Source organism: Cyprinodon tularosa, unplaced genomic scaffold, assembly GCF_016077235.1.
Source record: "Cyprinodon tularosa strain WSP-4 unplaced genomic scaffold, ASM1607723v1 ctg796, whole genome shotgun sequence".
NCBI classification, from domain to species: Eukaryota; Metazoa; Chordata; class Actinopteri; order Cyprinodontiformes; family Cyprinodontidae; genus Cyprinodon; species Cyprinodon tularosa.
Genome location: NW_024039558.1, coordinates 402,732 through 429,089, shown reverse-complemented (window position 1 = coordinate 429,089; position 26,358 = coordinate 402,732). Strand labels below are relative to the sequence as shown.

Here is a 26,358-nt window from a genome sequence, read left to right as displayed (position 1 = left end):
TGGAAGAGGATTAGGACCACTGAATAAAAATTTAAAAAAGTTGACAGATTTTTTAATTTTATTTTAGTACAATATGAGAAAAAAGTCAGAATTCTGAATTTTTCCCCATATCAAAATGAAATAATATTAAAAAATCTGTTCACTTTTTTAATTTTTTCAGTGGCCCTAATCCTCTTCCGTACAAACTTGATCAACTTTGCACCGAATTTAAATATGAGCAGCTTTAAAAACATTCAGCTGTTTTTAAAAAGTCTAAAAATGAATAATAATAATCTAATATAAATTTAAAATTGAATTAGAATCAAAAATGATTTTAACTGGAAATAAAACTTGATGTTTACTGTGAGAAATGATGTGACTCCTCCCACCGTGTCGGGCTGTCCAATCAGCGCTCAGGATGAGCTGGCAATAACCCACCCGGAAGAGCTTCTCCTAGCATGCTAAGCTAACGCTAAAGGCTAGCAGCACAGTCAGCGGAGGTGTTCAGCTCTTTGGTTCGTGGTTTTCTGCTCTGGTTCCGGTTCTGTGCTGAAAGGTGAGTCCAAACCGCTGAAAACCAAACGAACCAGTGTTCCTCTTTTATCTGTCCTTCAGGCTATTCGATGTTTTGATGATGTTTAAGAATCCAGCGATTAGACGGAGCCTGAAGTTGTTGGTGTGAGAATGACAGGATTAGACTTTTTATTTAGCGGGAAATACACGGAGCCAAACAACGATCTGGATCTGGACTCAGGGCGGCTCTGAAGTTCTTGAAGGCCTCGTTCAGTCCGGGGGTTTTATTTTAGGGAGGTTGGTTCTGGAGAGAAGCAGTCCTGGGCATAACCTGCCACACCTCCTCCCCCCCAGTCTCAGATTAGCAGAACAGCAGCCCAGCTGTCTGAGATTATTAGATTACTGATTCCTCAGAAGTAGAGAAAATATTTCCACATCGCTGCTCATTTTCTCCTGCTTGGATCCTCTGGTACCGCCTAGAACCGGTTTGATCTTCATTCATGTGGGTTAAATGTTGAGGATTGATTAATTTTATTGATCTGACAGTGGAGAAATATAGGGGGGGGGGTGTACAGAACCTCCTGATTTTGCCTTTTTGTCCCTGAAATGTCTTAAAACATCTAAAAACTGTTGGAGAACAAGCTGCTGAAGATTCTCAGTCATCCAGGTCACTGTCATTCCGAAAGCGTTATAAAACAATCCTCTGGACTTTGTTTCCCAGTTTGAAGACGTTTCTCTTCCATCCAGGAAGATTTTTCAGTTAAAAATGTCAGAAATAGCGTTTAGTTCCAGGTTTTATCCAGCAGCCCAACAAAGCCTGGTTTTGGTTTAGAAAACATGCAAATTGAAATGGGTCCACCCCTTTACAGGGGAACAGAAGACCCCGACTATTCAGCCAGGCCAACAATCCCCTTTAACAACCCCCCCCATTCCAAAGGCGTGGACCCATTCATCCGGCTCAATTTGCATGTTTTCTAAAAAAATGACGTTTCTCAATTTACAAGAACGTGAGTACGGACTCGTGTCCTCACAAGTATGTTCTTGAGAAGAACCCAGGAAAGTCTGGACTCTGGGATAATGGGGGCACACAGAATAAATCTGGGTCAACTGGAACAGAAGCGTACTGATGACATCATCACACGCTCTGCTCGTCTGGAGCTGCATTTCACCTCCTGTTATTGATAGTCTCTAGATAATAATAGATTAGTGGGGGAATAATATTTAACAGTCAGATAAACACAAATCTAATGAACATTTTGCCAAATAAAACAAATCAAACCTCCATCAGAGCCAGCGGTCCTTCAGACAAGGCTATGCAGAGAGAGGGCCGCTGCAGACGGGCTGACGGTAGCCCCGGCCGCTGCAGACGGGCTGACGTTATGTTCTAATGTTCTCGCCTCACATGATCTTAAAACGTACTTTTATTGAACAACAGCAACAGAAAAGAGAACCTTTAACTTAATACTCTGAGCTCTGTGAGCGCTAACCTGTTAGCTGCTGTCGCAGTGCATGCTGGGACAGCTGTCAGTTTGGAGAACGGACAAATCTGCTCTGATGCGTGCTGGGTAAAGAGGGAGGGGCCGGAACAACATCCGGGGACTTTGTCCGTTCTCGGTCTGCTGTTCTTGTGAATTGGAACAGCGCTAGAGCTGATGCTGATGACGTTTCACGAGAACGCACAATCACTCATAGTGAGAACTGGCCAAAACCAGGCTTTGTTGGGCTATGGCATAAAGCCTGGAACTAAACGCTATTTCTGACATTTTGAATTGAAAAAGCTTCCTGGATGGAAGAGAAACGTCTTCAAACTTGGAATTAAAGTCCAGTGGATTGTTTTCTAAATTTTTTGGTATTTCAACAGTTGGAAAAGTTCTCAACTTTTTTGAACTGTTGGAGAAGAATCACCTGAGACTTAAAAAAAAAAAAAAAGGATTAGATCCGGCCAAACTAACCTGGCTCTGTCCCCCTAAACCCCCGTTTTACAGCTTCTATTTACTCATTTTATCTTTAGTTAATCTTTAATGTCTACATTAGTTAACTGATTTAATCACCTTTCATCTTACCACCTTTGTTCCCACGGTGACGTCATTCTAATCAATTTTATTTATCGATTCTTTGAGTTGGACTCAAAGCGATCAAACTGAGAAACTGATGATGATTAAATAATGTGGCTGAAAGCTCTGTTAGGCTCAGAGGAACCAGTCCAAATGGACCCGGACTGGTTCCCAGTAACCTGGAAGGATTCTAATGGTTTTTATTTCTGCTCTCTGTCTCTGTGTCCAGATGAGTCTACAGTGGACGGCCGTGGCCACCTTCCTCTATGTGGAGGTCTTCCTGGTTCTTCTTCTCTGCATCCCCTTCATCTCTCCTAAAAGGTCGGTGTTCACCTGTCCAGAGTCACACCAGGTGAAAACTTTTCAGAGATAAAAACCAGAGAAAGATCAAAGCGGTCTGGAAAAGCTGACGTCTGGTTCAGTCTCAAAATAACAGAAGTAAAGAAATAAAAGAGGCTATGGAGTCATTTTCTGCACAAAAACGATATGAGGGGTAAAATGCCTGAGTTGCTTTTTTCCATCAATGTAACATTCAATATATTTTAGCACAACTTTTTCAAATGAGAAAGACAAGAAACTCTAGAAAAACGACAGCATCATCTACTGAATAAAGAATTACTGCATTAACATTTCACAGTGAATTACTTTCTATTTTCTAACTTTAGACCCAATGGCTAACTCAGTCAGACTAATGTTAGTCTGCAGACTATACTATCGGATCAATCGGCTATAGATGGATTTATTGCTTAGTTCATCCACTGACTGGGAAATTACCTGACGAACGTCTTCCTGCAGCCAGAAAACTGCTGGTTTTAGCAGCCAAATGCTGCACATGGAGGCACTCTGACTGCACGTCTCTATGGGAGCAGGGAGTACCAATATGGCGGCCGATGGATTCACTTTTTTCAGGCTATCAGCGATCCAGTGAATGTAGATCAGTGGTAGTTAGTGATGCTGAGATGAAGCCTCATTGAGCCGTTTGGCCAAATAGCTTCAACGATCCCCACAGTTCATGAGGCTTCATGTGAACATGTCACCACCTGCTGGTGGAGAGCAGAACTACAGTTTGTAATAAAATCTGTTTTTTTGCAACTGTTTTTCTTTTTTTTTTCCCATTTCACGTTCCCTTGAAATTGTTAATGGTTGGTGTGTATAATAAAATCTTTGGTAATTTTTTTTAAGTGTAAAACTTCTTAGAACAATCATTTAAGGTGCACCGTTTTCTGCCATTTTAGTGAAATAAACTCAAGCAGACAGTGAAAGTGTTTGGGATTATTAAAGCATTTCTGATTCTGATTGCCCAGTTTGCTCAATTTGCACAGAGGGAAATTACTTTGAGCAATGATGAGCAAAATGAAAGGTGTTAGTCATTTTTATTTAAACATGATAGTTTTTCCATGTTTTTTGGTTTTAATCAGGTTGGAAGTTGTGTTCAATCAATCTTTTGACTAAACCGACCTAATTTACCCAATCTATATTTTTACTCGGGCAAAACAACGCAAATTAGTCTCATCAGCCAGTTTAATCGTAATTTTCAAAAGTCAAAGACAGGTGTTGAACCATCAACTTCTAGAGTGGGAGCCTGTCTCTAACAGATGACGCCACCTATGTAGATGACCATAGTAAGGAGAAAATACTAGTTAACACCAACTTGTTAACACCGACATTGTCCGATGGTTTGCTCAAATTTTGATCATTACATTGTTTATTCAAACTAAATTAGTTTTAAGCAACTAGATTGGTTGTTTTTCCAACCAATCTATTTTTAGAATCTATGCAAACTTTATCCAGCTGAGAGCATCTCTCCTCCAATCTCCCACATCTTGACTAAACACTGAGGCTGTTTAGATGCCTGTCAAAATTGTTGCGCCTCCCGAACCACTTTGCGAAGTGGTCATGTGGTTTCACGGTAGCGAGGCCTCGGACGTCATTCATTTCGGCCCCGCCTCTAAATGAATCACGCCTCGACACGCGCTTCGGGGGAAACGCCCCCTCCATTACTCGACACACGCCTCGAAGCCTCGGCTCTTATAACATCACTAGCGGTAGTATCTCAAAGAGGAAGACAGAGTTGCAGCTGAAAGAGGATCTATTTAGGCTAGCTAAAAGTTAGCATTTTTCCACATGACAAGAACATGAAAAATTTTAACCGCAAATGCTTTTATCTTAATATTTAATTGAGCTTGTTCTTTTTTTTTCAGTAGATGTGTAAATCCGACCTCTTTAAGATAAATTCATGTTAGTTAATTTAATCGGATTGTTTCTGGCCCCGTTCAAAGGTTCTTGAAATGTTCTGAAACGTCTCAGAATCAGAACCAGAATCTGTTTGTGCATCGCTATGGCAACTGGATCCAGATGCGTGGTTAGGAAGTAGAGGGCCCCGCTTTATCAGCAAGGATTCAGAATCTCTGGTACCAGCCAGTTCTGATCTGCTGCTTTGGTTCCTGTTGGGTCTGGGCCAGAGATGCACTGATCTGACATCGCCTCCGATGATTAATTTCTGGATCAGATATCGGAGATCCAATCCGGCGCCCTTTACATGGAATTTATCTGCCTTTTTGCTGCTATTTGTTAATAAATGATATAAAGTTAATTTATACCTGCGTTGATTTATTACCTTTTTAAATAATTATCTTTGGGCTAATCCGTCATTCAGATGCTGAGAAATGTGTTTCATTGATTGAGTCGTTGAATCGGATCGCTATCAGATATCAGCCCATGGTGCGTCTCTAGACTGGGCTCAGGAGGGGTTCCACCTCTGGTTCTGGGAACCATAACCGGCTCTGCTTCTCCCTTCTTTCAGCTGGAGCAGGGTCTTCAAGTCCCGGCTGGTGCAGACCATCGCCCTGTATGGAAACACCTGGTTCATGGTGGCCATGGCCATCCTGGTCTTCCTCCTCATCGGTAAATCTCTACAGAAATATTCTAGATAAGTGCTGACCCAGTGGGTCAGAGCAGCGCGCTGTGCTCTGAGAAGGCTGCAAATACCCGGTTTGATCCCCACAGCCTCCACTCTGAGTCCCTGAGCAAGACCCTTTACCCGCATTTAACCCATTTAACCCATTTAACCCATCCACTTGGGTTAAATGGGTTAAATGCAAAGAGAGAATCTCCCCTTTGTGCGACAATAAAGGGATTTACATACATAGATGTCTACTCTATAACTTATCTATAGAGCTGCTTTCTGAATCAACCATGATGATCTAGAAATCTGATCTCTTTTTTTGGGGGGGGGAATAAAAAAAAAAAGGAAAAATAAAGAAAAAAAGGGAAATGAGAAAAGAAAAAAAAGGATTTTATTCAGCTGTGGGGTTTTAACATTTTATGAAGTGTGTCAGATGATGGACAGCTCCAGTTTAACAGGCTCCTCCTTTAATGATTTTTAACTGACACTTGTTTTACACCAGTAACTGTTTATATGTTTTGAATTGTTTGAATAAAGTGTTGTTAAAAGTAAAATAAAGTCTAAACCAGCATCAGCTCCGGTCAGAGAGCTGAAGCCGATCAGCAGCTGAATCTCACTGAAGATCAAACTGTTCGCCACCTCGCTAGGCTAAGATGGGATATCTGTAAACTTAGATCTGTGTTTTTTTTGCTACCAGCTGGTGTTAACGGTGTGTTCATGTGTGCAGATGCATTTCGTGAAGTCAGGAAGTACAGTGTGACGGACAAAGTGGACGTGACAAACAACCCCACGGCCATCGAACACATCCACATGAAGCTGTTCAGAGCTCAGAGGAACGAGTACATCGCCGGCTTCGCCCTGCTGCTCTGCCTGTAAGACACACACACAGTCTGGTTTCACTATTCTGGTGGGAGACTTTCCATTGACCTCCATTCATTTGTGAGGTATACAGCCTAACGGGGGACACTAACCCTAAAGCTATCCATTACAGTAAATACCTAACCTTAACCCAAACTCAATGCACACCTTAGTCCAGGGATGTCAGACCGGTTCCAGAAAGAGCCGTATGGCCGCTGGTTTTCTTATAACCGAGCAGTAGCACCACAGACTGCAGTCATCTCATCACGTCGTCATGTTAAGACTGGAGCTACCTGTTGAGGTGAATGCAGTCTGGTGTGCTATTGTATGGACTGAATGTTGCATGTAAAAAATACGGAAGAGGATTAGGGCTACTGAAAATAATAAAAGTTAACTGATTTTAAATTTTCTTTCAGTTTAATATGGGAAAAAAGTCAGAATTTTGACTTTTTCTCTCAGAATTTTGACTTTTTTCTCAGAATTTTGACTTTTTTCTCAGAATTTTGACTTTTTTTCTCAGAATTTTGACTTTTTTTCTCAGAATTGTGACGTTTTTCTCAGAATTGTGACTTTTTTCTCAGAATTGTGACGTTTTTCTCAGAATTGTGACTTTTTTCTCAGAATTGTGACTTTTTTCTCAGAATTGTGACTTTTTTCTCAGAATTGTGACTTTAATCTCGGAATTTATGGAACCAGTTTGACATCCCTGCCTTAGTCCTAATGTAACACCCTAAGCCTAGAAACGTGAGGGGATCTGATGGAGGTCCCCATAAGGATGGTTGGCCCCCACGATGTAGACGTTTTATGGACAGACGGATATCATCATTAATTTTAGCTCTGTTTTTTTTCTCCATTTACCCCAAAATGCCCCTACAGTCAATTTCCAGTAGGTTCAATTAGATGATTCAAGGGCTCATCTAATTGGTCAAATGCCAAAATAAGATGTACAGCCATGTAGCAGGATCTATGCTGAATGGCTGGATATAGATGTTGCGTTTCTAGACCTCACTGATGGGGGGTAAAGGGGTATGCAAGTGATGAAAAACCGTAACTTGCGCTATAAAGGGTTAAACTTTTATTAATGGTGATGATAAAGTTTTGGCTCCATAACATGTATGGTAACTTTGTGGCTTCATGATGTCTGAGTGAGTTTCTGCCAGCAGGGGGCAGCAGAACACATCAGATGCCACATGTGATCCTGCAGCTGCTGGAACACCAGCCCAGGAGGAAGAGCAGCTGGGGCTCCTCTGACCTAACACCTTTCTTTCACTTCCCTGAGCCAAGGCGGCGCTCTCTATGACTCGCTGTTTATCCGGATCAGGTTCCATGTGAACCCTCTGCATTAAGCAGGGATTCATCCGCCGCTGAAAATAGAACCAAACATTTTCTCCTTCGGTTCTGATTCAAGCAGAGACGCCAATAAAAGCCTGAGATTAAAGTTTACAGTTTTGATCTTAGACGTTCAAATTCATAACGCATCATAAGTCGTCCCCAGACTCGGACATGAACACGTCCTTCCAGAGCCAAAACATCAGCGCCATGAAGGAAGGAAGTTACAGAACCCAGAGCCATGTGGAGATGCCAGGCGGGTCAGAGAGCCACCGCTCTATGTTTGGACATTCTGCCCCGGGCTGCAGGGACCCGTTTCTAACTCTTTAAAAATAGCAGCCGGAGCCGGATGAGCGTGAGTAAACGTGCAACACAAATAAATCCCAGGCTGCCAGAAAGTCCCCGAATGCATCAGCGGGCAGATATTTACAACCTGCACATGTTCTTGGCTTCAGCGTCACATGATGCTGGTGACCTCACCGAGGAGAGGCTGCAGCGCAGATTTCAACTGAATCGCTTCAAACCAGCGAAACCTGATAGCAGCAGCTTCATCCTCCTCATTCAACATCATTATAGCTCATGGAAATCCGTGGCGCACGCTTCATGGTCATTGAGCTGCAGGGGTCCATGGTGAACTGGAGGGGCGCGGCGTTTGCTAATTTCACCTTTTCCATGGAAACGAGAAATTGGTCAGAATTCGCATTATGGTTTGAGCGGACATAGAGAAGAAAGAGCAATGATAAGGCCTCTTTAGGCCTCAGGAGGAAGACGGAGGTCTTCTGAGGTCTAAGGAGGGAAAAACAGAAACTTTAATCTATTGAATGTTTACTAACTGAGCACTGGGTGGTTCAGCTCTATATGGAGACTGGTTCCGTTTTCCTCCCCGGAGCAGAAAAATACGCCTGAGGCTGAAAGACTGAGATTATATGATCAGAGGGAGGAGAGGAGCAGTTTAGATTCACAGCTAGTCTGCTTTTCTCTGATCCCCCCACCTCCACCCGTCCTGTTAGTCAATGTTTCCTCATCATCTGTCAGCACAGCACTCAGTGGTGAGTGTGTGTGCGAGGGGGTTGGACGTGCTCGCCGTCATGAGTGCAAATCCTGAAAATGTCAAAGGCACAAAGGCCAGAGTTTGACCCTCAACTTATTTACAAAGCAGTTTGGTTCTCGATTAAACACTCTTCATGCAGAATAATATGAAAACATGAATCCGACTGACTCTGTTCACGTGTTCATGCTGCAGACTGACTCGGTTCACGTGTTCATGTGCAGACTGACTCTGTTGACGTGTTCATGTGCAGACTGACTCTGTTGACGTGTTCATTCTGCAGACTGACTCTGTTCACGTGTTCATTCTGCAGACTGACTCTGTTCACGTGTTCATTCTGCAGACTGACTCTGTTGACGTGTTCATGTCGCAGACCGACTCGGTTCACGTGTTCATTCTGCAGACTGACTCTGTTGACGTGTTCATTCTGCAGACTGACTCGGTTCACGTGTTCATGTGCAGACTGACTCTGTTGACGTGTTCATTCTGCAGACTGACTCTGTTGACGTGTTCATGTCGCAGACCGACTCGGTTCACGTGTTTATTCTGCAGACTGACTCGGTTCACGTGTTCATGTCGCAGACTGACTCGGTTCACGTGTTCATGCTGCAGACTGTTCATGCTGCAGACTGACTGTTCACGTGTTCATGCTGCAGACTGACTCTGTTGACGTGTTCATTCTGCAGACTGACTCTGTTCACGTGTTCATGCTGCAGACTGACTCTGTTCACGTGTTCATGCTGCAGACTGACTCTGTTCACGTGTTCATGCTGCAGACTGACTCTGTTCACGTGTTCATTCTGCAGACTGACTGTTCACGTGTTCATGCTGCAGACTGACTCTGTTCACGTGTTCATGCTGCAGACTGACTCTGTTCACGTGTTCATTCTGCAGACTGACTGTTCACGTGTTCATGCTGCAGACTGACTCTGTTCACGTGTTCATGTCGCAGACTGACTCTGTTCACGTGTTCATTCTGCAGACTGACTCTGTTCACGTGTTCATGCTGCAGACTGACTCTGTTCACGTGTTCATGTCGCAGACTGACTCTGTTCACGTGTTCATGCTGCAGACTGACTCTGTTGACGTGTTCATTCTGCAGATTGACTCTGTTCACGTGTTCATTCTGCAGATTGACTCTGTTGACGTGTTCATTCTGCAGATTGACTCTGTTCACGTGTTCATGCTGCAGATTGACTCTGTTGACGTGTTCATGCTGCAGACTGACTCTGTTGACGTGTTCATTCTGCAGACTGACTGTTCACGTGTTCATTCTGCAGACTGACTCTGTTCACGTGTTCATGCTGCAGACTGACTCTGTTCACGTGTTCATGCTGCAGATTGACTCTGTTGACGTGTTCATGCTGCAGACTGACTTTGTTGACGTGTTCATTCTGCAGACTGACTCTGTTGACGTGTTCATTCTGCAGACTGACTCTGTTCACGTGTTCATGCTGCAGACTGACTCTGTTCACGTGTTCATGCTGGAGACTGACTCTGTTCACGTGTTCATGCTGCAGACTGACTCTGTTCACGTGTTCATGCTGCAGATTGACTCTGTTGACGTGTTCATGCTGCAGACTGACTTTGTTGACGTGTTCATTCTGCAGACTGACTCTGTTGACGTGTTCATTCTGCAGACTGACTCTGTTCACGTGTTCATGCTGCAGACTGACTCTGTTCACGTGTTCATTCTGCAGACTGACTCTGTTCACGTGTTCATGCTGCAGACTGACTCTGTTCACGTGTTCATGCTGCAGACTGACTCTGTTCACGTGTTCATTCTGCAGACTGACTCTGTTGACGTGTTCATTCTGCAGACTGACTCTGTTCACGTGTTCATGCTGCAGACTGACTCTGTTCACGTGTTCATGCTGCAGACTGACTCTGTTCACGTGTTCATGCTGCAGACTGACTCTGTTCACGTGTTCATGTCGCAGACTGACTCTGTTCACGTGTTCATGCTGCAGACTGACTCTGTTGACGTGTTCATGCTGCAGACTGACTCTGTTGACGTGTTCATTCTGCAGACTGACTCTGTTCACGTGTTCATGCTGCAGACTGACTCTGTTCACGTGTTCATGCTGCAGACTGACTCTGTTCACGTGTTCATGCTGCAGACTGACTCTGTTCACGTGTTCATGCTGCAGACTGACTCTGTTCACGTGTTCATGCTGCAGACTGACTCTGTTCACGTGTTCATGCTGCAGACTGACTCTGTTCACGTGTTCATGCTGCAGACTGACTCTGTTCACGTGTTCATGCTGCAGACTGACTCTGTTCACGTGTTCATGCTGCAGACTGACTCTGTTCACGTGTTCATGCTGCAGACTGACTCTGTTCACGTGTTCATGCTGCAGACTGACTCTGTTCACGTGTTCATGCTGCAGACTGACTCTGTTCACGTGTTCATGCTGCAGACTGACTCTGTTCACGTGTTCATGCTGCAGACTGACTCTGTTCACGTGTTCATGCTGCAGACTGACTCTGTTCACGTGTTCATGCTGCAGACTGACTCTGTTCACGTGTTCATGCTGCAGACTGACTCTGTTCACGTGTTCATGCTGCAGACTGACTCTGTTCACGTGTTCATGCTGCAGACTGACTCTGTTGACGTGTTCATTCTGCAGACTGACTCTGTTGACGTGTTCATTCTGCAGACTGACTCTGTTCACGTGTTCATGCTGCAGACTGACTCTGTTCACGTGTTCATGCTGCAGATTGACTCTGTTCACGTGTTCATGCTGCAGACTGACTCTGTTGACGTGTTCATGCTGCAGACTGACTCTGTTGACGTGTTCATTCTGCAGACTGACTCTGTTCACGTGTTCATGCTGCAGACTGACTCTGTTCACGTGTTCATGCTGCAGATTGACTCTGTTGACGTGTTCATGCTGCAGACTGACTCTGTTGACGTGTTCATTCTGCAGACTGACTCTGTTCACGTGTTCATTCTGCAGACTGACTCTGTTCACGTGTTCATGCTGCAGACTGACTCTGTTCACGTGTTCATGCTGCAGACTGACTCTGTTCACGTGTTCATGCTGCAGACTGACTCTGTTCACGTGTTCATGCTGCAGACTGACTCTGTTCACGTGTTCATTCTGCAGACTGACTGTTCACGTGTTCATGCTGCAGACTGACTCTGTTCACGTGTTCATGCTGCAGACTGACTCTGTTCACGTGTTCATGCTGCAGACTGACTCTGTTCACGTGTTCATGCTGCAGACTGACTCTGTTCACGTGTTCATGCTGCAGACTGACTCTGTTCACGTGTTCATGCTGCAGACTGACTCTGTTCACGTGTTCATGCTGCAGACTGACTCTGTTCACGTGTTCATGCTGCAGACTGACTCTGTTCACGTGTTCATGCTGCAGACTGACTCTGTTCACGTGTTCATGCTGCAGACTGACTCTGTTCACGTGTTCATTCTGCAGACTGACTCTGTTCACGTGTTCATGCTGCAGACTGACTCTGTTCACGTGTTCATTCTGCAGACTGACTCTGTTGACGTGTTCATTCTGCAGACTGACTCTGTTCACGTGTTCATGCTGCAGACTGACTCTGTTCACGTGTTCATGCTGCAGACTGACTCTGTTGACGTGTTCATTCTGCAGACTGACTCTGTTCACGTGTTCATGCTGCAGACTGACTCTGTTCACGTGTTCATGCTGCAGACTGACTCTGTTCACGTGTTCATGCTGCAGACTGACTCTGTTGACGTGTTCATGCTGCAGACTGACTCTGTTCACGTGTTCATTCTGCAGACTGACTCTGTTCACGTGTTCATGCTGCAGACTGACTCTGTTCACGTGTTCATTCTGCAGACTGACTCTGTTCACGTGTTCATTCTGCAGACTGACTCTGTTCACGTGTTCATGCTGCAGACTGACTCTGTTCACGTGTTCATTCTGCAGACTGACTCTGTTCACGTGTTCATGCTGCAGACTGACTCTGTTCACGTGTTCATGCTGCAGACTGACTCTGTTCACGTGTTCATGCTGCAGACTGACTCTGTTCACGTGTTCATGCTGCAGACTGACTGTTCACGTGTTCATGCTGCAGACTGACTCTGTTCACGTGTTCATGCTGCAGACTGACTCTGTTCACGTGTTCATGCTGCAGACTGACTCTGTTCACGTGTTCATGCTGCAGACTGACTCTGTTCACGTGTTCATGCTGCAGACTGACTCTGTTCACGTGTTCATGTCGCAGACTGACTCTGTTCACGTGTTCATGTCGCAGACTGACTCTGTTCACGTGTTCATGTCGCAGACTGACTCTGTTCATGTGTTCATGCTGCAGACTGACTCTGTTCACGTGTTCATGCTGCAGACTGACTCTGTTCACGTGTTCATGCTGCAGACTGACTCTGTTCACGTGTTCATGCTGCAGACTGACTCTGTTCACGTGTTCATGCTGCAGACTGACTCTGTTCACGTGTTCATGCTGCAGACTGACTCGGTTCACGTGTTCATTCTGCAGACTGACTCGGTTCACGTGTTCATTCTGCAGACTGACTCTGTTCACGTGTTCATTCTGCAGACTGACTCTGTTCACGTGTTCATGTCGCAGACTGACTCTGTTCACGTGTTCATGTCGCAGACTGACTGTTCACGTGTTCATGCTGCAGACTGACTCTGTTGACGTGTTCATGCTGCAGACTGACTCTGTTGACGTGTTCATTCTGCAGACTGACTCTGTTCACGTGTTCATGCTGCAGACTGACTCTGTTCACGTGTTCATGCTGCAGACTGACTCTGTTCACGTGTTCATTCTGCAGACTGACTCTGTTCACGTGTTCATGTCGCAGACTGACTCTGTTCACGTGTTCATGCTGCAGACTGACTCTGTTCACGTGTTCATGCTGCAGACTGACTCTGTTCACGTGTTCATTCTGCAGACTGACTCTGTTCACGTGTTCATGCTGCAGACTGACTCTGTTCACGTGTTCATGCTGCAGACTGACTCTGTTCACGTGTTCATGCTGCAGACTGACTCTGTTCACGTGTTCATGCTGCAGACTGACTCTGTTCACGTGTTCATGCTGCAGACTGACTCTGTTCACGTGTTCATGCTGCAGACTGACTCTGTTCACGTGTTCATGCTGCAGACTGACTCTGTTCACGTGTTCATGTCGCAGACTGACTCTGTTCACGTGTTCATGTCGCAGACTGACTCTGTTCACGTGTTCATGTCGCAGACTGACTCTGTTCACGTGTTCATTCTGCAGACTGACTCTGTTCACGTGTTCATGTCGCAGACTGACTCTGTTCACGTGTTCATGTCGCAGACTGACTCTGTTCACGTGTTCATGCTGCAGACTGACTCTGTTCACGTGTTCATGCTGCAGACTGACTCTGTTCACGTGTTCATGCTGCAGACTGACTCTGTTCACGTGTTCATGCTGCAGACTGACTCTGTTCACGTGTTCATGCTGCAGACTGACTCTGTTCACGTGTTCATGCTGCAGACTGACTCTGTTCACGTGTTCATGCTGCAGACTGACTCTGTTCACGTGTTCATGTCGCAGACTGACTCTGTTCACGCGTTCATGTCGCAGACTGACTCTGTTCACGCGTTCATGTCGCAGACTGACTCTGTTCACGCGTTCATGTCGCAGACTGACTCTGTTCACGCGTTCATGTCGCAGACTGACTCTGTTCACGTGTTCATGCTGCAGACTGACTCTGTTGACGTGTTCATTCTGCAGACTGACTCGGTTCACGTGTTCATGTCGCAGACTGACTCGGTTCACGTGTTCATGCTGCAGACTGACTCTGTTCACGTGTTCATGTCGCAGACTGACTCTGTTCACGTGTTCATGTCGCAGACTGACTCTGTTCACGTGTTCATGTCGCAGACTGACTCTGTTCACGTGTTCATGTCGCAGACTGACTCTGTTCACGTGTTCATGCTGCAGACTGACTCTGTTGACGTGTTCATTCTGCAGACTGACTCGGTTCACGTGTTCATGTCGCAGACTGACTCGGTTCACGTGTTCATGTCGCAGACTGACTCTGTTCACGTGTTCATGCTGCAGACTGACTCTGTTGACGTGTTCATTCTGCAGACTGACTCTGTTGACGTGTTCATGTCGCAGACTGACTCGGTTCACGTGTTCATGTCGCAGACTGACTCGGTTCACGTGTTCATGTCGCAGACTGACTCGGTTCACGTGTTCATGTCGCAGACTGACTCTGTTCACGTGTTCATGTCGCAGACTGACTCTGTTCACGTGTTCATGTCGCAGACTGACTCGGTTCACGTGTTCATGCTGCAGACTGACTCTGTTCATGTGTTCATGCTGCAGACTGACTCTGTTCATGTGTTCATGTCGCAGACTGCTGCGTCGCATTGCCACCCTGCTCTCCCAGCAAGCCACTCTCATGGCTTCTAACTCGGCCTTCAAGAGCCAGGCTGAGAGCGCCACCAACGCTGCAAAGACCTACATGGAGGAGAACGAGCGTCTGCAAGAGGTGAAACATCAACACACCTAAAACATGAAACTCAATTTTCCTTCTTCTTTTAGTTCTCCATTTGACTGTGGCGCTCACTGCACCTTCCTCTACCTCCTCTCCCTAAATCACTAAACTGAGTCAGTTTGAAGCACCTCGACTGAAGGGACACCTGGTTGATGGGACACCCGTCCGCAGCAGCCAGGGCTAGCGTCGGCCCGTCCGCAGCAGCCAGGGCTAACGTCGGCCCGTCCGCAGCAGCCAGGGCTAGCGTCGGCCCGTCCGCAGCAGCCAGGGCTAGCGTCGGCCCGTCCGCAGCAGCCAGGGCTAGCGTCGGCCCGTCCGCAGCAGCCAGGGCTAGCGTCGGCCCGTCCGCAGCAGCCAGGGCTAGCGTCGGCCCGTCCGCAGCAGCCAGGGCTAACGTCGGCCCGTCCGCAGCAGCCAGGGCTAACGTCGGCCCGTCCGCAGCAGCCAGGGCTAGCGTCGGCCCGTCCGCAGCAGCCAGGGCTAACGTCGGCCCGTCCGCAGCAGCCAGGGCTAGCGTCGGCCCGTCCGCAGCAGCCAGGGCTAACGTCGGCCCGTCCGCAGCAGCCAGGGCTAGCGTCGGCCCGTCCGCAGCAGCCAGGGCTAGCGTCGGCCCGTCCGCAGCAGCCAGGGCTAGCGTCGGCCCGTCCGCAGCAGCCAGGGCTAGCGTCGGCCCGTCCGCAGCAGCCAGGGCTAACGTCGGCCCGTCCGCAGCAGCCAGGGCTAACGTCGGCCCGTCCGCAGCAGCCAGGGCTAGCGTCGGCCCGTCCGCAGCAGCCAGGGCTAGCGTCGGCCCGTCCGCAGCAGCCAGGGCTAGCGTCGGCCCGTCCGCAGCAGCCAGGGCTAGCGTCGGCCCGTCCGCAGCAGCCACGGCTAACGTCGGCTCTTATCTGTCTTCTCCTCACTTCTATGAATTATTCGTTATCGTGTCCCTCTGCACCATCTTACTGATGACAGATTTACCCTGGTCCATTAAGTTGATCCAGACCGTGAGCTTTACTAAAACCAGTTCAGATCTTCAATCATCAGAACCTCTGAGCTTCCTCTGATCATCTTTCCTGGACCGACACCTCCTCACAGTAACACTCACATGTCCAACTTTCCCAACACCTCACAGTCATGAGACACACTCGTGTTGCAACATCACCCCCCCAGTGACCGAGTGTTTCTGGGCGGATTCATCTGGAGATTGTTACTCATGGAGGAAGGAACCAAACATGGTTCTGTTAGGGTCCGTTACCCCCACCGTGGTCTCTACATGAGACTGAGTTCCTGGACCTCAGAGGACTTCCTTTCTCAGAAGCTCATGACATGGATCCACACAGAGAATTCCTTCTGGTTGGTCTGGGGACGTCTATATTTCAGCTCTAACTGTGGCACACATGCAGACGTGATCACATGTTCTCACTCAGGGATGCAAGCGTGTCTTGCTTCCATTATTGTTGCAAAGAACTTTTTTTTTGTAAATGGAAATTAGAAAAAACTTTATTCAAAAAAAGCTTTTTTTTTTCAAACTTTTTCCAACTTTATTTTTTTTTCTTTTTTTTATTATAGTTTTATTTTCAAATTCTTTGTTTTCACAAAGGACCAATAGAAACGCTCCTCATTTCAGAGGAAAGCCCCGCCCCCCAGAAGGGAAGAGGATATGATCTTTAAAATATAAAAGAATTTACTCGCTAAAACTCTATCTGATGGAGGGAAAGTAAAACGATAATAATAATAAAACATTTGTACAAAATTACTTTGAAAACCTTTTTTTATTAAGAAGTTTTCCAAGTTTTATTTCAAATTGTCTCTGTAGAAGAACAGCATTTTATTCCTTCCCTCCAACCTTTGAGACCCTCTGAACAGATTCTAACAAAATTCTATTCAGTTTATTTCTATAGCCCCAATTCACATCATGTCATCTCAGGTCACTTTCCAGTTCACCAGATCATCCAGTCAGATTGATTCAAAGTTTTCTATCTAAGGAAAACCAGCTGATTGCATCGACTCATTGACTCTTCAGCAATCCCTCACACTAAGCATGCTTGTAGCGACAGTGGAGAGGAAAAACTCCCTTTGAACAGGAAGAAACCTCCAGCAGAACCAGGCTCAGTGTGAGCGGCCATCTGCTGAGGCCCACTGGGGTTCAAGGAGACAGAAGCAGACATAGAAAAAGAAGCATAGATACAAAAGGCAACTGTCAACCAGCTCCACAGGCGGCCCCGTCCAGGAAACACACAGCCAGGCAGACGAGCTCCGAGCCAGCTCCCATGTCAGAGGATGAAGAGAGCACATCCAGTTAGTCACAGTCAGAGAAACAGGACTACACTGGAAAACAGGCCAAGCTCCAACATCTAGAAACAAAGGTGTTGATGGCAACAGCACAGCTGATATTTCTCTCCAGGATGGAGTCACAGCCAAACAGCAACAGACCAGATGAAGCTACTATGAGAAAAAGCAGAGAGAGCAGAACGTTAGAGATTGAACTAACAGATTCTGCAGAGTGGGAGAATAGAGATAGAATGATGGAAAAGGGGTCCCTATGTCCTCCAGCAGTCTAAGCCTATAGCAGCATAACTATAGCATAATAACATTGACCAATCAGAGCAGATCCTCTTAGGAACGGATCATTTAGGTTCTGCAGGTCAGAGGTCACCAACAGACGGCTGGAAATCCTGAAATACATTCAGCTGCTGGAAGCAGACGACCTCTGATTGGCTCACAAGAAGTCGCAGCTCCTCTGAGATCCGTTTACGGTTCAGTCAGGAACATGAGCTCATCATCAGATTATTTACATCAGAGCAACCAAATGACCGCGTTGACCTGAACCATCATGAGGAGCTCTGAGCTGCCAGGTATCCAACTCCCAGTCACTGAGGCGCTCCACACTCAGTTCCCAACTAAAGGTCATCGCTGAACAAGCTCTTTTAGTCACAGTGTTGTAATGGAGACCACCCAACTCTAAACCGAGTGTAGACCAAAACCACGCCAGGAACTGCCAGTGAGAGACGGTGATTAAAACGATCGCTATAATTACATGAATGCAGCTTTTAATAGAAAGTAAAGAAAAGAAAAAAACCTGCTTTCTCTGGATAATCATCTAAACGGACCGCAGTCAAAGAGAAACTGACCTGGACTCTCTCTCTGCGGTCCCAGGTCAGTCTTCCAGGATAGAAGTAAAGTTTTATTTTAGAAATAAGGACTCACCCACTCTGGGTTTTAAGTAACTGTTGTTTTTATACTATTTAAAGTTGTAGGGAAAACATATTTAAATGTCAAAATTGTATATAAATTAGGAAATGTCTACTTAAAAAGAAATCGTGTCTTAAAATCTGTGTTTTTTCCCCGTTATCTTCTGCAGGCCGGTTAGTTCTACGTCAGCCTGAACACCTAAATTCAGCCAATCATTTATCAACGGTCATCTGTCAATCACATGTTTCCGGTCATAGCATCTTGATTCATATGTCGCAGCTAATTTACGCAACGGTTGAAATCAGAATCCTTTCCTTTCCCATTGAGTTGCGTCCCAGTGTTCACGGGGATGGACGTCTGTGTCTTCGGCAGGCGTAGAGCTAACAGAGCTGGCAGCGTTGCGAGGCAAGGGCTCAAACATGGACGGCTGGAAGCCTTCTACACCAAACCAAGCTTCTGCCGCCCTGGCGTCCTCTTCCACAACATCTTCGTCCCCGCTTTCCTCCTCTAAATAAAAAATGGATGACGGAGGAGACTCATCCACGACCTCTGACACTAAACTCTCCTCCTCTTGCATGTTTCCGCTGTCCATAGCGTTCCTTGACAGCGTCGTTTCTAAGTCACCAATTTAGTGCTACTTGGTCCCAATGGAATTTCCCATTGGGAACCTGCTAGCACTAAGTTGCTAACTGGTTAGCAAGATGCTTCCCACAAACCGGCTACAACCAAACTGGCTTGCGAACCCTCCACCACAACAATCCCGCCCCCTTGATAAACGACCAATCACATTCACTTTATTCACTCGTGTAAAGTCGGGCATCACTCAGGAGAATTCGTAACCGTTGGAACGGCCGCTTCCCTACGACTTTAATTAAATGCACATGATTAATATTGAACCTGTAGAACTGAGGTCCAAACTCTGCAGGATCTCCAGAAGCAGACAACTTGAGGTCTGCAGCTGAAACTTTTTACCATTCTGGTTTCTGCTGCGTCTCCAGCTGACTCGTTTCTCTGCTTTTAACAGTCAGCCATGTTCAGTCTTTCTTCTGTTTGTCCTGAATTTTTCCTTGAATTGGTTTAATTATCACAGCAGGTTAGTGTCCGACATGTTTCTGTTCGCCTTCATGCTGGAGCAGGTAGAGATTCATCCTGTAACTGGTGGGTTGCTGGTTCAACCCTCTCTCTTGCCCTTTAGCAGGGCTTTTACCCGCTTGCCTGCTGTTGGTGGTCAGAGGAACCGGTGACACTATTTTCCAGCATTCCTGGTGCAGCTGTGGCTACAATGTAGCTCACTGCCATCAGTGTATGAGTGCAGTGTGAAGCACTTTGGGGTTCTTTTTAGACGACTTACTGATTATTTTCAAACACCTGTTGTACCTCTAGGTCAAAGTTGCTCAATTTGTGTCACTGTTTCCTTAGAAACTGCGTGAGGCTGGAATCGAGATACCAGAGGCCGGGAAGAAAGGAGCAGGACTGCAGGAGGAGAACAAGACTCTGAAAGAGGAACTAAAGACGCTGAAGGAGCAGCTGCAGGACACCAAGAAAGGTACGGTGGAGCAGAGCGGAAGGCAGATCAGAACTAATGAAGCTCTGAGAAGTTTTGATCCGATTTGTGACTTTGATCTTCTGATGCAGCTCTACAGAAGTCTGACAGTGACGTGAGTGCAATGAAGAAACAGGCGGAGAACCTGACGGTGGAGTACGACAGACTGCTGGAGGAGCACAGCAAGCTGCTGGTAAAATAGTTCAACCCAATTCGTTAAATCAGTGGCAAACATGAATAGCACCTTAAATCGATTAAAACACGCAGCAAACATGAATACCACCTTAAATCAATTAAAACACACAGCAAACATGAATACCACCTTAAATCAATTAAAACACACAGTAAACATGAATACCACCTTAAATCAATTAAAACACACAGTAAACATGAATACCACCTTAAATCAATTAAAACACACAGTAAACATGAATACCACCTTAAATCAATTAAAACATGCAGCAAACATGAATACCACCTTAAATCAATTAAAACATGCAGCAAACATGACTAGCACCTTAAATCAGTTAAAACACACAACAAACATGAATACCACCTTAAATCAATTAAAACACACAGTAAACATGAATACCACCTTAAATCAATTAAAACACACAGTAAACATGAATACCACCTTTAATCAATTAAAACATGCAGCAAACATGACTAGCACCTTAAATCAGTTAAAACACACAACAAACATGAATACCACCTTAAATCAATTAAAACACACAGTAAACATGAATACCACCTTAAATCAAATAAAACAATTCCCCAAAATCAATTTAAATCAATTTCCCTGATACCCTATTCTTTGACTGCAGGCTGTTTCCCTGATACCCTGTTCTTTGTCTGCAGGCAAGCGGTGACAAGAAATCAGACTGAGAAAGATGAAGCTTGCTTCCAGCTTGTATCGCCATCATCACCGCTCTCTGAAGTTTCAGCTTCATCATCCTGCCCAGTTATCTGATGTCAGCTCACACGCTGTGCTGTGATTGGATGATCAGACTGTAGGAACATTTGTTCTGTCTGTTTACATCAAGATTTCCTTGTTTTCTCTGATTTTTATTTTATTTCTTTAGGTTTGTTTGTGGTGTTTATTTTGGATTATCTGTGTAACTCCAGGACAGGCAATCATCACCTGCATTCTGTCCTTTAAGGAGGAAAGTGACGCCAGCTTTTGTTTCCTGCAGGAAATGAACTTATTCCAAAATTAAAACCCTGCATGTTCAGCTTTAAGATGAACTGAAAAAACGGTCTAAAAATGTTGTTTCTTTGGATGGTTCTGTGACGACTGTTTGTTCTCTGGATCGCTAACGGGACCAAAATCGTCTCGGTTCGGACTTTGAATGTGATTTAAAGACGGGAATTTTGTTTCCGATGGTAAAATATAATAAAATTGTTGATGCTAAAGACCACATGTGTCGTGTTTGATTCTGAGAGTCCAATCTTTGGTTCTGGTTCTGGAATGCTCCTTCATATAACCTACAGAAGGCATCGGTTCCTCATGATAAATTATCAGTTTTTCTTCCACTGGTTTCTTTCTGATCCAGAACATTTTACTATAAGGTTTGATTTTTATTTTTTTCCAATTCTTTTCAAAACTTTCCCCCCAAACTTAAATAAACCAATTAATTCTATTCAGTTTATTTCTATAGCTCCAATTCACATCATGTCATCTCAGGTCACTTTCCAGTTCACCAGATCATCCAGTCAGATTGATTCAAAGTTTTCTATCTAAGGAAAACCAGCTGATTGCATCGACTCATTGACTCTTCAGCAATCCCTCACACTAAGCATGCTTGTAGCGACAGTGGAGAGGAAAAACTCCCTTTTAAAGTTAAAGACTACAGGAGGATAAAATACTTTGGAAGGTGCTAAAGACGAGTCTCCAGGTCTGCCCCAGTGTCTAACTCAGGGTTTGAATGGTCCAGTCTGCTGTCATCCTCTCATCCAAAGATACGTTACAATACGTTTTCACCAGGTTATGAAGCGAATCTTTGGATCATTGTTTGTTTACAGATCTTCCCACACTAGAATAAACCCAACATTCAGCATCTTGGATGAAGCAGAAAAGCTTCAGTTAGAATTTCTCCAGTTGGAAGCGAATCTCACCTGAAGTCTGCTTTTAGGTTTTGATAAAGTTGAAGTATGAAGTGTTTTTAGAATAAACATTTGGTTTTTGATTAAAGCTTTAATTTGCATTTAGAAGTATTTGCATTTTCAGTAAATAATCTTTATGGTGTGTTTAATTATGCAACTAAATGCTGTATTTAATCAAATAACTTTTAAACCGTTTTACCAGGATTTAAGTTTGAATCCTATTTTCTTTGTTCCGACATGCAGCCAGTTTGGATTCTTTTAACAGATGATTTGACAATTATCCAATAAAAAAAGTCACATCAGCATTTAATCGCACAGTAATTTCTGCTGCAGTGCATCGCGGCCCATCTTCCTCCTCCTCTTCCTCCGTGGAGCAGCTGTCGGTGTAGACGTCAGGCTGAAACCGGTTTGAGCTGCTCTGCTGAGCCTCTGCAGCAGCTCGGCTTTCACAACCAACCCGAAAGCCTCGCCTGTGAACCCGCTGACAGGACGACCACAGCCCAGGGGGGGGGAACTCTGAGCTCTGAAGCATTTCAGTCCACAGCTCCTCCAGGTTAACACTACGTACCTTTAACCACCAATTCTGTTAAGAACAGAGGAACCTTTGAAATGCATCGACCTCACATTCAATTCTATTCAGTTTATTTCTATAGCTCCAATTCACATCATGTCATCTCAGGTCACTTTCCAGTTCACCAGATCATCCAGTCAGATTGATTCAAAGTTTTCTATCTAAGGAAAACCAGCTGATTGCATCGACTCATTGACTCTTCAGCAATCCCTCACACTAAGCATGCTTGTAGCGACAGTGGAGAGGAAAAGGTTCAAGGAGACAGAAGCAGACATAGAAGAAGAAGCATAGATACAAAAGGCAACTGTCAACCAGCTCCACAGGCGGCCCCGTCCAGGAAACACACAGCCAGGCAGACGAGCTCCGAGCCAGCTCCCATGTCAGAGGACGAAGAGAGCACATCCAGTTAGTCACAGTCAGAGAAACAGGACTACACTGGAAAACAGGCCAAGCTCCAACATCTAGAAACAAAGGTGTTGATGGCAGCAGCACAGCTGATATTTCTCTCCAGGATGGAGTCACAGCCAAACAGGAACAGACCAGATGAAGCTACTATGAGAAAAAGCAGAGAGAGCAGAACGTTAGAGATTGAACTAACAGATTCTGCAGAGTGGGAGAATAGAGATAGAATGAAGCAGAATGATGAAAAAGGGGTCCCTATGTCCTCCAGCAGTCTAAGCCTATAGCAGCAGAACTATAGAGATAGCTCAGGATAACCTGAGCCACTCTAACTAGAAGCTTTATCAAAAAGGAAAGTTTTAAGCCTAGCCTTAAAAGTAGACAGGGTGTCTGCCTCACGGACTAAAACTGGTAGTTGGTTCCACAGGAGAGGAGCCTGAGAACTAAAAGATCTGCCTCCCATTCTACTTTTAGAAATTCTAGGAACCACTAGTAAACCTGCAGATTGGTGACATTTTTGGATAAATGTGCCAAAATGGCCTCTCTGCCTAAGAAATTTCTCACTAATACCATTCTAAAATAAATATGATTCATCTGATTGAGTCCAGATTTGGTATATTTTTACACAACATTTAGATTTAAAAGTCTGTACTACTTTTTTGTGCTATAAATAATATTTTGGTAGTGTTTTGCAATGTTTATTTCAAAGAAAATTTTGGCGAGGTTCAAAAAATGCAAAATATTTTGTATTTTGTCCCTAATATTTCAGGCAGGGTCAAAGCTACAATGGTGCTGACACCAGAAAACCATTCTATGACATCTTACCTTTACAGACGTACCAAAAGTTTCTTCTTACATCTAATGGCTGTGAGGCTATAAGTGATTTACTTTAGTGTGTTTTTGTCAGGCAGAAATTTATTTATACCCCCTGAGGGTGTAAGAGTTTAATGTGTCGTCAGTCGACTCTCAGCAGATAGAACAGCTTGGAGTCTTCTGGGAAAGCTGTCCACCTGGATTAGGAATATTTATTGGACTTTCTGACCGTTCAGAAGCGCATTTGTGAGATCACACACTGATGTTGGACCAGAAGGCCTGGGTCCCAGTCTGCGCTCTAATCCAGCATAAAGTAAAAAATTATCTAGTTATTAATTTCATTGATTTAATTAATTAATTAATAAAGTCGTAGGGAAAACTGATAGAGTTGAGTCTAAGTCTAAAGGTGAACCATCAGGTTGAGGTGAGGAACTCTGTGAAGGCCAGTCAGGTTCATCCACACCAGGTTCTGTCACCTATGTGTTCTGTGCTCTGGTCATGTTGGAAGAGGAGCAGTTCTGATTCAAACTGTTTCCATAAAGTTGGGATCATGGAATCGTCCAAAAGTTCCTTTCACTGGAGCTAAGGGGGAAACCCAGCTCCTGAAAACAGGCCCGCACCATAATCCCGCCTCCACCATCTTACACTCGGCACGATGCATTCAGAGCCGTCCTCTTGGCCAAACCCAGACTGGTCCATCAGATTTCCAGAGAACGCGCCGTCATCACACTGGACTCCATTTGAGTGTAATGGTGATCTCTACGGTCACTAGTTTGTCCGCTCTGCGCTGCTGTCGTGCAAAGATGTCTGCCTTCATGATACGAGACCCACACTTATGTAATTATATATTTCTAATGCCATAAAAACTTAGGCTTTCATTTGTTGCAGAGCAAAGGATTAGGGCCACTGGAAAATATAAAAAAGTAAATTATTTTTTATTTAAGTTTAATATTCTTTAATCTCAGAATTCTGGCATTTTTCTCAGAATTCAGCCTTTTTTCACTCAAACTTCTGACTTTAATCTCAGAATTTGGAGATTTTTTTTCAGATTTCTTACATTTTTTCTCAGAATTTACTATTTTTCCCCTCAGAATCCTGACTTTAATCTCAGAATTTGGACATTTTTTCTCAGAATTTACATTTTTTCCCTCCGAATCCTGACTTTAATCTCAGAATCCTGATTTAATCTCAGAATTTGGAGATTTTTTCTCAGATTTCTGACATTTTTTCTCAGAATTTACTTTTTTTCCCTCCGAATCCTGACTTTAATCTCAGAATCTTGACTTTAATCTCAGAATTTGGAGATTTTTTCTCAGATTTCAGACATTTTTTTTCTCAGAATTTACTTTTCCCCCCTCAGAATCCTGACTTTAATCTCAGAATTTAGAGATTTTTTCTCAGATTTCGGACATCTTTTCCCTCAGAATCCTAACTTTAATCTCAAAATTCAAAAAAAAAAATTTCTCAGAATCCCTTTTCTCAGAATTTTATAAAAATTTGGACATTGTTTTTCCTTCTGGCTTTAGTCTCAGAACTCTGAGATCGAATTCTTTTTTTTTTCCCATATTAAACTCAAATACTCAAGACTCAGTTAACTTTATTTTTTTCCAGTGGCCCTTATCCTCTTCCATATATAGATGAGAATAATATACTAATGTATAAGAAAACAACATTTCTGTTAGAAAATCACTATAATTAATACAAACTGTAGGTTTAACATCTGATCATTGGTCAGCTAGCTAAGCTATTTCAGTTAGATTAACGTATTTGAAGCTAACTTTTTTAGTTAGCCGTCCCCGGCGGTAATCTGCGTTTCCCCTCCAAACAGCAGCATTTTTTAGTCATTCCTCTCCAAAAACACACAAACACTCCAGTTGTTGTATCACATTAGTTTTATTGCCTCAGTTTTAATCAAACACTTTTTACAAGAAGACCCTCTGGTGGGGGGGTCAACATGGATGGCATCATCAGGGCTAACTTAATTAGTCTTATGTTAATGTTTGGCTGGTGACTCATTAATAGACAGTTTTGCTACATTACAGCTAAAGCTTAAGCTACTTAACCAATGATCTACGCAGCTATGACGACATGAAGCAGGACTCGGGCCGCCGCTCTTTCAGCATCACAGAGACAGTCTCCCTTTAAATATGTGTTACGCTGAATTTGCTAAATTCATACTGACTGCGGTTTACATTACAACCAGGAAGAAGTTATACCTCCAACTTCCTGATTGCTCTTCCTACTGAGGAATGGAAGCACGAGGAACAGGAAGACCTAATAACACATCTGAATATATACTTAGTATTTTCTTAAGATTATTCTGTTTAAAGCACATGAATGAAATGATCATAATTTTAGTTTTAATGTTTTGTCAATTTCGCAACAACAGCAGATGATCTTAAAGTCTGTGTTCAGACTTGAGAGATTTAAGTCTCCAAGATAATATTAAAATGTAATCGCGTTTATTTATCCTTACAGTTTTTTCTGTATTAAGACACAGAGCATTTTTGGCCTAAAATCATCAGCATTAGAAATATGCCGTTAAATCTGCTCAGATATCAGCAGAGAAGCTTCTGGAATCTG

At 44.4% G+C, this 26,358-nt stretch overlaps 1 protein-coding gene across 1 annotated transcript; it reads left to right on the top strand.

Annotated features, from left to right (window-relative positions):
- Positions 1-390: 390 nt before the first annotated feature.
- Positions 391-21,307, top strand: bcap31 (B cell receptor associated protein 31). The gene is made up of 8 exons (XM_038271246.1): positions 391-535; positions 2,776-2,867; positions 5,350-5,450; positions 6,179-6,323; positions 15,031-15,166; positions 19,766-19,892; positions 19,982-20,082; positions 20,748-21,307. Exons 2-8 carry the CDS (start codon positions 2,776-2,778, stop codon positions 20,772-20,774), a joined length of 729 nt encoding a protein of 242 aa, XP_038127174.1. The 5' UTR covers positions 391-535; the 3' UTR covers positions 20,775-21,307.
- Positions 21,308-26,358: the final 5,051 nt, after the last annotated feature.

Excerpts from the sequence above, each read along its gene's own strand:
- bcap31 (XM_038271246.1), top strand. The coding sequence starts at position 2,776 with ATGAGTCTACAGTGGACGGCCGTGGCCACCTTCCTCTATGTGGAGGTC. Across the intron at positions 5,451-6,178 it reads CCTGGTCTTCCTCCTCATCG|ATGCATTTCGTGAAGTCAGG; the intron begins GTAAATCTCTAC and ends TCATGTGTGCAG. Across the intron at positions 20,083-20,747 it reads AGGAGCACAGCAAGCTGCTG|GCAAGCGGTGACAAGAAATC; the intron begins GTAAAATAGTTC and ends CTTTGTCTGCAG.